The 12,332-nt window shown below is 44.0% G+C and overlaps 1 protein-coding gene across 1 annotated transcript in view; it reads right to left on the reverse strand.

Annotated features, from left to right (window-relative positions):
- NPFFR1 (neuropeptide FF receptor 1) overlaps positions 1–12,332 on the reverse strand; it is an 81,476-nt gene that overhangs the window by 20,878 nt on the left and 48,266 nt on the right. Inside the window, exon 2 of the mRNA XM_030203503.1 lies at positions 7,548–7,647. Coding sequence (XP_030059363.1) covers positions 7,548–7,647 — 100 coding nt within the window. The remainder of the gene's footprint in view (positions 1–7,547; positions 7,648–12,332) is intronic.

Below are 12,332 nucleotides of genomic sequence, written 5' to 3' on the forward strand. Positions count from 1 at the left end.
TTTTTTGAGTCTGCCCCCCTTCAATCTCATTTCATGTCCTCTTGTTCTACCGCCTTCCCATCTCAGGATCCCATCTTCCCATCTCCCATCATCCATGTCCAGAATTCTCCTCTCTCCCTTGCCCTCCCCTCCATCCATCCATGTCCAGGAACTCTCCGTTCTCCCCTGCCCTCTCCTCCATCTATCTCCAGATAATTTCCTCTCTCCCCTGTCCCCTCGATCTATGCCCAGCAATTCTCCTCTCTTCCCTGCCCTCCCCTCCATCCATCCATGTCAGCAATTCTCTCCCCTGCTCTGCCCTCTCCCCTCCTGTCCAGCGATTTCTTCTCTCTCCCTGCCCTGCATCCATACATGGCCAACAATTCTCCTCTCCCCTGCCCTCCCCCCTACATGTGGCAGGCTGCAGCGTTTTTGCGAGGCAGCTCTGGCTCTCCCTCCTTCCTTGGTTCCCGCTCTGGCTCCCCGATCGGCAGCCCCCCCCCCCCGCGTGTTTTAACCTTTACTCTCCGACGTGGGAGCGATGTCAATCAATGAAGAACGTAGAACAGACTCGCTTCCAACTTCTCTCTTCACACAGTGTCCCGCCCTCGCGGGAACAGGAAGTGCATCATCGCTGACGCTGAAGGCGGGACACTGTGAAGAGAGAAGCTGGAAGCGAGTCTGTTCTACGTTCTTCATTGATTGACATCGCTCCCACGTCGGAGAGTAAAGGTTAAAACACGCGGGGGGGGGGGGGGCTGCCGATCGGGGAGCCAGAGCGGGAACCAAGTAAGGAAGGAGGGAGAGCCCGAGCTGCCTCACAAAAGCGCTACGCTTGTGAGGGCAGCAGGGAAGTCTGAAGAAGTCCACGATTGGGCTGGGGCGCCGGGGCGAGGGTAAGCACCGCGGCGGCGCCCTCCAGAGGTGGGCGCCCCCCTGCGGCGCTTACCTCGCTTACCGCATCGGCACGGCCCTGGGCCACAGGGGCCTGGGCCCCCGCAGATTTCGCCCTGGCCCCCTCCCCGCCGTCAACCCTCCCCCGCTGTTTACTTTTGCTGGCGGGGGGCCACAACCCCCGCCAGCCGAGGTCCGACCCGCAATCTCCATATTTCGTCTTCCTCCGTGGCCATGTGCTTCAAGGAAGTAACGCTGCAGTGCTGATTCGTTGAATCCAGTTCGGCGTCTGACATCGCAGCGACGTCAGACGCCGAACTGGATTCAACCAATCAGCACTGCAGCGTTACTTCCTTGAAGCACATGGCCACGGAGGAAGACGAAATATGGAGATTGCGGGTCAGACCTCGGCTGGTGGGGGTTGGGGCCCCCCGCCAGCAAAAGTAAGCAACGGGGGAGGGTTGACGGCGGGGAGGGGGTGGAGAGAGGCGGCGGCGGGGGGGGGGGGGGGGAGGCAAAAATGTGCCCCCCCTCTCTGGCTCTGGCCCCCCCTACCGCCGGATTCCAGATACGCCCCTGCTCTGTCCTCTAACTTCCTAAAATTTTTCTGAAACCCTAATGTACCTCCTACAGGACTAACTCACTCCTAGTCTTACTGCAGGGATGAAACAGGATGGTTTACTTTGTGCTAGGCAGTGGGATCACTATTACGTATTAATATAGTAAATGACTGCAGATAAAAATATGTATAGTCCACTCAGTCTGCCTAACATGGCAGCCAGAATTGTGCATGGCTAAAAAGTGAGGTGAAGGAAGCTATTAGAGCTAAAAGAAAATCTTTCAGAATATGGAAGGCGGATCTGACTAAACAAAAAGGAAACAGCATAAGGAATGGCAAGTCAAATGCAAAGCGCTGGTAAGGAAGACTTTGAAAAGAAGATTATGTTGGAGGCAAAAACACATAGTAAAAATATTTTTAGGTATATTAAAAGCAAGAAGCCTGCAAGGGAATCAGTTGGACCACTGGATGACTGAGGGGTAAAGGGGACACTCAGGGAAGACAATCCCATGGTGGAGAGATTAAATTAATTCTTTGCTTCAGTCTTCACTGAGGAAGATGGCGGAGAGATACCGGTGCCAGAAATGGTATTCAGTGCTTGTAGCGCTATAGAAATGCTAAATAGTAGTAGTAGTAGTAGTAGAAACTGAATCAAATCTTTGTAAACCTAGAGGATATAATGTGGCAATTTGACAAATTAAAGAGTAGCAAATTCCCTGGACCAGATAGTATACACCCCAGAGTATTGATACAATTGAAAAATGAACTTGCAGAACTATTGTTAGTAATATGTAATTTATCTTTAACATCAAACATGGTACCGGAAGTTTGGAAGGTTTAAAAAGGGTTCCAGAAGGATCTGGGAAATTACAGACCGGTGAGCCTGACGTCAGTGCCAGGCAAAATGGTAGAGACTATTATAAAGAACATAATTACAGAGCATATACATAAGCATGGATTAATGAGACAAAGCCAACATGGATTTAGTGAAGGGAAATCTTGCCTCACCAATCTACTACATTTCTTTGAAGGAGTGAACAAACATGTGGATATAGGTGAGCCGGTCGATATTGTATATCTGGATTTTCTAAAGGCACTTGACAAAGTACGTCATGAAAGACTCCAGAGGAAATTGGAAAGTCATAGGATAGGAGGTAGAGTTTTACTGTGGATTAAAAACTGGTTAAAAGAATAGAAAACAGAGAGTAGGGTTAAATGGTCAGTATTCTCAATGGGGAAGGGTTGATAGTGGGGTTCCGCAGGGGTCTGTGCTGGGACCACTGCTTTTTATCATGTTCATTAATGATCTAGATATGGGAATAATTAGTGAGGTAATTAAACTTGCTGATGACAGAGTTATTCAAAGTTGTTAAATTGCAAGAGGATTGTGAAAAATTGCAAGAGGACCTTATGAGACTGAGAGACTGGGCATCCAAATGGCAGATGACGTTTAATGTGAGCAAGTGCAAAGTGATGCATGTGGGGAAAAGGAACCCGAACTATAGCTACATGATGCAAGGTTCCACATTAGGAGTCACCGACCAGGAAAAGGATCTAGGTGTTATCGTTGACGATACGTTAAAACCCTCTGTTCAGTGTGTGGCGGTGGCGGCAAAGAAAGCAAATAGAATGTTAGATATTATTAGAAAAGGAATGGAAAACAAAAATGAGGATGTTATAATGCCTTTGTATTGCTGTATGGTGCAACCACACCTAGAATACTGTGTGCAGTTCTGGTCACCTAAAAAAATATAGAGTGGAATTAGAAAAGATACAGAGAAGGGTGACAAAAATGATAAAGTGGATGGGACGAATTCCCTATGAGGAAAGGCTGAAGTGGCTAGGGCTCTTCAGCTTGGAGAAAAGATGGCTGAGGGGAGATATGATAGAGATATATAAAATAATGTGAAGAATGGAACGGGTAGACATGATTCGCTTGTTTACTCTTTCCAAAAATGCAAGAACTAGGGGGCAGGGGCGTAGCTGCGTGGGGCCTGAGGGGCCCAGGCCCCCGCATTCCTCTCTCATGCCCCCTCTACGCTAGTGGCCAGTCAGGTGCCTGATTTTAGGCAGCACTGCAAGCAAACGCAGTTTGCTGCAGTTTTAAAGGGCATTTTAAATTTTGCTTCCCAGCAACACTGCCACCTACCTTTGTGGGCCCCCCACATTGGCTCCTGCCGATGTGACACTCAGAGCGTCACAGGCACTGCTGTGATGAGCCAGCCCTAAAGTTCCTTCATTGAGCCCCGAGGAGCCCCGCCCACAACATGAGACGGACGTGCAGGCAAGCCTGTCCCGTGCGGTGCAGAGCATTGACGTCATCCGAAGCATGGGCGTGGCAACGAGACAGAGAGAAGCAGGACTGACTGCCGGTGCATGCTGCAAGGGAGTGGGACTGTCGCCAATCTACACTGATTCTCCGTCCTGACTCCAACAGTTCGGGTGAGCACTCAGCAGCCTCATCCCGTCCGCTGCTGCCCTGTCAGCTGCCGATCGCCTCGCGCCTCACTCGTCTTCCCGCCTCGCGCCTCACTCGTCTTCCCGCCTCAGCCTAATTCGCGCCATCTGACTGAGAGCCTCATGTCTTGCGCCTCGCACCTCACTCATCTTCCCGCCTCGCGGCTCGCGCCAAAGTCAGATCAGAGACTCTCTCTAGATCTGATTGAGAGCCGCCACCTGTCAGTCCGACTCCAGTTGTTCCCAGGGCCAGGCTCTGCCTCCCCTCCACCACTGTAACTGCCTGCTGTGCTGTCCACTCCAGAGACTCCAGCAATCACAGACTCAAAGCGAAGGTAGGCGACAGCAACGGCGGGGGGATAGTAGGTGAAGCTGGGTTGGGATGACTGTGGTGGTAGTGTGGGAATTCGGCAGAATTAAGTCAGGAGCTATGAGAGGGTGAGGGGAGGGGGATCGGCAATGGCGGCGGCGGGGGGGGCTATAATGTGCCCCCTCGCTCTGGCCCTGGCCCCCCCTACCGCCGCAGTTCAGATACGCCCCTGCTAGGGGGCACACAATGAAACTACAATCAGAGAAAATATTTCTTCATTCAACATGTAATTAAACTCTAGAATTCATTGCCAGACAATGTGGTAAAAAGCAGTTAGCTTAGCGGGATTTAAAAAAGGTTTGGCTATCTTCCTAAAAGAAAAGTTCATAAGCCATTATTAACATGGACTTGGGAAAATCCACTGCTTATTTCTAGATAAGCAGCATAAAATGTATTGTACTGTTTTGGAATCTTGCCAGGTACTTGTGACCTGGATTGGCCACTGTTGGAAGTAGGATACTGGGCTAGATGGACCATTGATCTGACCCAGTATGGCTGTTCTTATGTTCTTCTCACTAAAATAATCCCAAACATCCCACAAAATATATCTTACTAATACAATTTGCACCTGGCTAACACAAAAATATTTACAGTAAACAGTTTTCACTAAAACAAGTCCTCTAACAATTTAAGTTATATTGATTATTTTGGTCTCACACTGCACTGTTCAAAGGATGACCCATTAGCTTTCCCAAACTAGTGGCTTTCTGATAGTATATGCATTCTGCATTGCATGGATCCTCAAGCACTTTAAAATGTATTTACACTTCTGTAGGGGCTGCTGGGACTGGGGCTGAGGAAAGAACAGAAGATAAAAGGCCAGGAACATCCTTTGTACTCTCCTCTACCTGTTCTACCTGTGGGGTGTCCTCTCTTGGCCCTGACAGTATCACTTCTTACCTGATCACCACTTAGCACAGTGACAATTAGATTTTCAAGACGCGCCCTCCCCTTAGCTATAGTATTTTCAATATCTGATAATTCTGATGAATTCTTCAGACGAGAATTCATCAGATTCTGTATCTGCCAAAAGCTGCTTCATACCCTTCTCAGCAGAGAAAGGTGGGTGTCTGTGTATGTGTGTGTGTGTGGGGCGCTACTCTGCTTCCTTGGAAATGTATTTACCCGTTGCTGATTTCCTGTCTCACATCTTACAGTACCTCTGCCTTCTTTTGCCCTTCTGTGGAGAAGGGAGAAGACAAGTGGTATTTCAAAATTGCACTGGAATCTGTAGATCTTTTTTTACTATCTTCTTAAAGACATATCTCTTCATCTTGGCTGGCAGACGTGTTGTCCTCTATATTTAGTCTGCTAGTGCTGCCAGACAGACTGCCTGAGAAATTTTTATTAGCCATTTTTGCTATGAAATAGAGGGGGAGAAATGCTGCTTCTGCCCCTCCCTCTCTCTCTCTCTCTATCTCTCTCAGGGTTCCATGGATAGGCTTTCTTTCAAGTTATTGACTTCATCAAAACTTTTTCTAGATAGCTTATTTCTCTCTAACTTCTAACTGAATGCAGGATAGGGATAGAAAATGTTGTTCTGCTCAGTCTGCTGCAGTTTTGTTTCACTTTCCTAGTCAGGATTTGGGGTAAAGGGGGCAGGGATAGGCTTATTTGGCTACTTGTCAAAAGTTTCAACATGATTGGTGAAGTGACCATGCTTCTGTCTTCTCGTCTCCCACACACAAAAATATCTCCTCCCACCTTGTAGGTACAGATTTTACAGATAAAGATTCAGTTCAAATTGGCTACTCACACATTACTTAAAAGGCATACAAATAGAAAAATGCCTCATACATCACATTTTATTATATATTGGAAAATAAATGCACATCTCTAATGCAAAGCAGTAACTCAGGAATTAGGTGAGGACTCAGGGCTGGGGAAAAGCAGGGACTTACCCAAATTTCATATGCTGTATATAGTGTGCTGATGAAATATCATGGTGTCATCAAAATACTATATAGGGGAAAACCAAAGGTATTAGCATAGACTGTCTTGGGCTGGGGGGGGGGGGGAGAATCATTTTATGAGACTGGATAGAAACTGAGCAATCTTTGTGGGGGTACGGGACATTTTCAAATAAGAACTTCAGTGGAAAGGAGAATCAATGTGGCTTTTCTTTTTGAGAGATTGGGAAGATGGGAAGGGGACTCACTGGGACTCAGAAAAGTTATTGCTGGTTTGCAGTTGCCATTGGCAGGACAGGCACAATTGAGTAGCAAGGCTGAAGGGGCGAGTGGGAATTACATCAGGGCTCCAGGGGGAAGGGGACTGTGAGCACTAGGGCTGAACTGATTAGTACTGAAAATCTGTGCTATCTGGCTAAATCATAAGGCCACCCTGTGGATACCTTTGAATCCAATGATTTTCTTTTTCTTGGCTAAACATGTCTGCCTTATGAGTTTCAGTGACAAATTTAGCTGCTGGGTGGGGAGGATTTTTTTTAAAACAAAGGTTTAACCGGGTAACTCTTTAAATTAGCTGATTAAACACTTTGAAAAGCCACTTAACTTAGGCAATGCGTCATACAAAGAAAGAGAAAACAGACATATCTATTTTTTTTACCATTTACACATTAAAATCTTTAAGAAACTATAGTCTTTTCCTGCCCACCCATGTAAAACAAAGAACTTCTAACAGATGTTGTAGTATGAGTAAAGCCAGGGTCGCTTTACTCATACTACCCCTCTCCTCAAGACCCTTCACTGGCTCTCTATCCGTTTTCGCATCCTGTTCAAACTTCTTCTACCAACCTATAAATGTACTCACTCTGCTGCTCCCCAGTATCTCTCCACACTCGTCCTTCCCTACACCCCTTCCCGTGCACTCTGCTCCATGGATAAATCCTTCTTATCTGTTCCCTTCTCCACTACTGCCAACTCCAGACTTCGCGCCTTCTGTCTCGCTGCACCCTACGCCTGGAATAAACTTCCTGAGCCCCTACGTCTTGCCCCATCCTTGGCCACCTTTAAATCTAGACTGAAAGCCCACCTCTTTAACATTGCTTTTGACTCGTAACCACTTGTAACCACTCGCCTCCACCTACCTCCCTCTCTTCCTTTCCATTCACATTAATTGATTTGATTTGCTTACTTTATTTATTTTTTGTCTATTAGATTGTAAGCTCTTTGAGCAGGGACTGTCTTTCTTCTATGTTTGTGCAGCGCTGCGTACGTCTTGTAGCGCTATAGAAATGCTAAATAGTAGTAGTAGGTCAACAGTAAAAACTCAGCAAGAATGAAAAGCTGTAATGGGTACAAAGCCAGCAAGCAATAAGAGACATACCTTTCAACTGCAATGGCCACCAGAGTGAAAACTGACGCTGACACGGACATCCCTTGTACCAGCCCACTCATTTTACACATGAAGTTATCAAAAGGCCAGCCTGGAATTATAGAGAGGACACAATGCTATTATTTATTTTATTATGACATTTGTATCTTGCATTATCCCAAACAGAGTTCATGTTCAATGTGGCTTACAATACAGAATGACATGGGGACAGGGACCCGCAGGGATGGGGACGGGGACAGAGTTCGCGGGGTGGGGATGGGGACAGATCCCATGGGGATGGGGTGGGGATGGGGACAGATTCCACGGGGACGGGGCAGGGATGGGGACAGAGCCCACAGGGACGGGGACAAACTTTGTCCCCGTGTCATTCTCTAGCTTACAATCCATTTATATGCAGGTACTATCTCTGTCCCTAGAGGGCTCACAATCTTGGTTTTTGTACCTGAGGCAATAGAGGGTTAAGTGACTTGCCCAGGGTCACAAGGAGCTGCAGTGGGAATCGAACCCAGGTTGCTGCACTAACCATTAGGACACTCCTCCACATTATAACATGTTATATGACCTTACAATATTGTACTGATTATCCTGTTCTATTATTAAAAATTCAAAGTAATTATTATTTATTGCATTTGTATCCCACATTTTCCCACCTATCTGCAGGCTCAATGTGGCTTACAAAGTCCCGTTATGGCAATCGCCATTCCAGGGTGAAAGATACAATTGGTGTTGCACAGAGAACAGGATGACACATTGGAAATAAGCAAATAGATATCAGAAGAAAATAGTCAGAACATCAATGGGGTGTTGATGCGTTATACTTAAACAATTATTCCATGTGATATGCCTTGTTGAACAGAAAGGTCTTCAGAGATTTACGAAAGTTAGTTATTTTGTAAATTGTTTTTAAGTTATGTGGCAGAGCATTCCATAGCTGCGTGCTCATGTAGGAAAAGCTGGTTGTGTGTATTAGTTTATATTTTAAACCTTTGCAGCTGGGGAAGTGTAGATTAAGAAATGTGCGGGCGGATCTTTTAGCATTTCTGGGTGGCAGGTCGATAAGGTCTAGCATGTAGGCCGGGGCATCTCCGTGAATGATTTTATGAACTAGAGTGCAGATTTTGAACGCAATTCGTTCTTTAAGAGGAAGCCAGTGTAGCTTTTCTCTTAGGGGGTTTGCACTTTCATATTTTGTTTTTACAAATATGAGTCTGGCTGCAGTGATCTGGGCTGTTTGAAGTTTCTTAATGATTTGCTCTTTGCAGCCAGGGTAGAGTGCATTGCAGTAGTCTAGGTGACTCAACACCATTGACTGCACCAGGTTGCGAACAATGATCCTTGGGAAGAAAGGTTTTATTCTTTTGAGTTTCCACATTGAGTGGAACATCTTCTTAGTTGTATTCTTCACATGATTTTCAAGTGTGAGATTTCGATCAATGGTAACTCCAAGAATTTTCAGAGTGTTTGAAATGGGTAGGGAGAGGTTTGGTGTGGTTATAGTGGTGAACTTACTTGTGTTATGTTGTGAAGTAAGTATGAGACATTGTGTTTTTTCTGCATTAAGTTTTAGTTGAAATGCATCCGCCCAAGAATGCATGATTTGGAAGCTTTGGTTTATATCATTGGTGATTTCAGTTAGATCATGTTTGAATGGGATGTAGATCATGACATCATCTGCATATATGTATGGGTTGAGGTTTTGATTGGATAGTAACTTGGCTAAAGGTGTCATCATTAGGTTGAAAAGGGTTAGTGAGAAGGGAGATCCTTGGGGAACTCCACATTCAGGTATCCATGGGGCTGATGTAATCGAGTTAGCTACCACTTGGTATGATCTTGTGGTCAGGAATCCTCTAAACCAGCTAAGAACGTTATCTCCAATTCCAAAGTATTCTAGGATGTTTAGTAATATTCCATGGTTAACCATGTCGAAGGCACTGGACATGTCAAATTGTAAGAGAAGTATGTTGTTGCCAGTTGCGATTGCGTGTTTAAATTTAGTCAGTAAAGTGATTAGTACTGTTTCGGTGCTATGGTTAGATCAGAATCCTGATTGAGAATCGTGAAGAATTGAGAATTTATTTAGGTAGTTAGTGAGCTGCTTCGTCACCATGCCTTCCATTAGTTTGGTTATCAGCGGGATAGATGCTACTGGGCGATAGTTGGTTAAGTCACTTGTACTTTTCTTTGTGTCTTTAGGTAGAGGGGTAAGTAGAATATTTCCTTTATCCTTTGGGAAGAGACCATTTTGTAGCATATAGTTCAGGTGCATCGTGAGGTCTGTTTTGAGTTGCTGGGGGGTGAATTTTATAAGGTTATTGGGGCATGTGTCTAGTTTGCAGTGAGACTTGGCATATCTTTCGAGCGTTTGAGAGATGTTATCATTCAAGAGTGTGTCGAAGTTAGTCCATGTTCGGTCAGTTGGATGTTCTCCAGGGGTTGGGTCTAGACACTCGAGCTTTACATAGTCGATTGTGTTGACAAGGATCATAAGTTGTAGCTTTATGATTTTCTCTTTGAAGTATTTTGCAAGGCTGTCTGCTGATGGGGTGTCTATGCTGTTAGAAGTAACCGTTGTAGTATTTAGTAACTTATTCACGAGTTGGAAAAGTTTATGTGTGTCCTTGTAGTCTGGCCCAATTTTAGTTTTATAGTATGATCTTTTAGTTTGTCTAATGGTGTATTTGTATTTCCTTTGTAATTGCTTCCAAGCGTTGAGTGCGGAGTCGTCTTTTTTTTCATCCATGCTCTTTCTAACCTTCTAACTTGTGTTTTTAATTCTTTTAGTTCTTCATTAAACCATGGTATTGAGTTTTTTCTATGTGAGGTTCTGGATTGAAGTGGTGCTATGTTGTCCAATATTCTTCTGCATCTGTTATCCCATTCTTGAATAAATTGGGGTGAATCGGTTGGTGTTGTCCATTTGTTGTTATAGAATTGTTGCCAGAATGTTGATGGATCTATTTTGCCTCTCGTGGTATAGGTTTGTCATTCTTGTTTATGTTGTGAGTCTTTTATTCGCCATTGAAGGGAAAGGTTTGCTTTGTAGTGGTCGGACCATGGTATAGCTGTCCATTTTGTGTCTGTTAGTACAAGATTTAATTCTGATGAGAATTTGTGTGTAATGATGTCTAGTGTGTGTCCTTTAATATGGGTGGACTGCATATTTGGCCACTGAAGATCCCATAGTTGGAGGAAGTCCTTGCATTCACGCACGTTTATTGAGTTAGTTTTTTTCCAGGTGAAGGTTGATATCCCCTACTATCAGAAGGTTGTGGATAGAGACACATGTGTTCGATATAATATCACACTGTGAACTTGTAAATGAAAATTTACCAACTATAAACCGCCTTGATGTTTTGTCTAAGCGTATTTTTTTAAAGTCCTGCTGTAGTGTCAGTATGATATCAGTTTTTGAATGGCAGTATATTAAATTGATAGATTCCAGTTCAAACAAATGACTCTTACATTTTTTTGTCCAACATAACATCCTATAACTTACTTTTAAATTACAGTAATATTGATTCTAAACTTACAGCGAAGAAAAAAGAAGAAAGACTTAAAACTCTGTTAAATTTAATGTAGATTTTATCATGATTATCCATGGTCATGAGTACTGAGCAATCATCTGCATATGTAAAAGTAAATGCTGAAATTTAAGACTGTGTAAATAGAAATGAAAAAATATTGGTTAAAAAAATCAGATAACATTTACATTATTTCTTATTTGTAGTTATTATATAATGAAGGTCATTTTAGATGGGTTGAGTGGCATTTACATGTAGAAATAGTGGCATTTATATGTATAAGTTCCTTACCTGTGTAAACAGCAATTTTAGAAAGCACTATTTACGTGTCTGAGTCCCGCAAATAGCAATCTAGTTTAGGATGGGCTGGAGAGAGTTTTGACGGAAACTGCTGTAATTTGGAATGTGAGGATAGTACCTGGCAGACTTTTACAGTCTGTGTCTTGCAAATGACATGATGGATTCAGATAGGCTGCAGAGGGATTTGATGGCAACTCCAGTAGTTGGAACATAAGGACAGAGCTCGGCGGACTTCTACAGTCTATGTCCCAGAAACAACAAAGAACGACCACGATCAAGTATACACACATCACGTTCATTGCTGATTTAAGGGGTCTTTTACTAAAGCTTAGCTCGAGTTATCTGCAGCAGGGCCCATTTTATGTCTGTGGGCCCTGCTGCACATAACTCGAGCTAAGCTTTAGTAAAAGATCCCCTTAATATTGAATTAATAATGAATGTAACTGTTGGGCAGACTGGATGGACCGTTCAGGTCTTTACCTGCCATCACTTACTATGTTACTATGTTAAGACCGCAGCCTGCACAATTTGGAAGGGAGAGCTTTGTGGGCGAGCTAGCAAAATATGCATGTATTTCCAATTTTACAATGGCAATATGCATATGGGACTATATTCTGTAAATGGTGCTCACATTTTGGCATTGAAAAAATGAGCGCTGAGTGTTATTCTAGAAATGGCACCCAAATTTGGGTCAGAAGAAGAAAGTGGGAAATTGGAGAAGGCTTGAGAAAGACCAGGGACATGAGATGTTCAACAGAAATCAGAACACTTTATTGCTGATACATGCAAGGCTACATATGTATGATTCTTTAACACACACCCATACGCATGTTCAATCATATCCCTCTTGAATTATTATATTATTTTAAGTAATAATATGTATATTAGGCAAGTGTAGTTTATATAGTGTTCATATTTATATATTGTCCAATTGTATTCATCTCATATCATT

This window comes from Microcaecilia unicolor, chromosome 5 (assembly GCF_901765095.1).
Source record: "Microcaecilia unicolor chromosome 5, aMicUni1.1, whole genome shotgun sequence".
NCBI classification, from domain to species: Eukaryota; Metazoa; Chordata; class Amphibia; order Gymnophiona; family Siphonopidae; genus Microcaecilia; species Microcaecilia unicolor.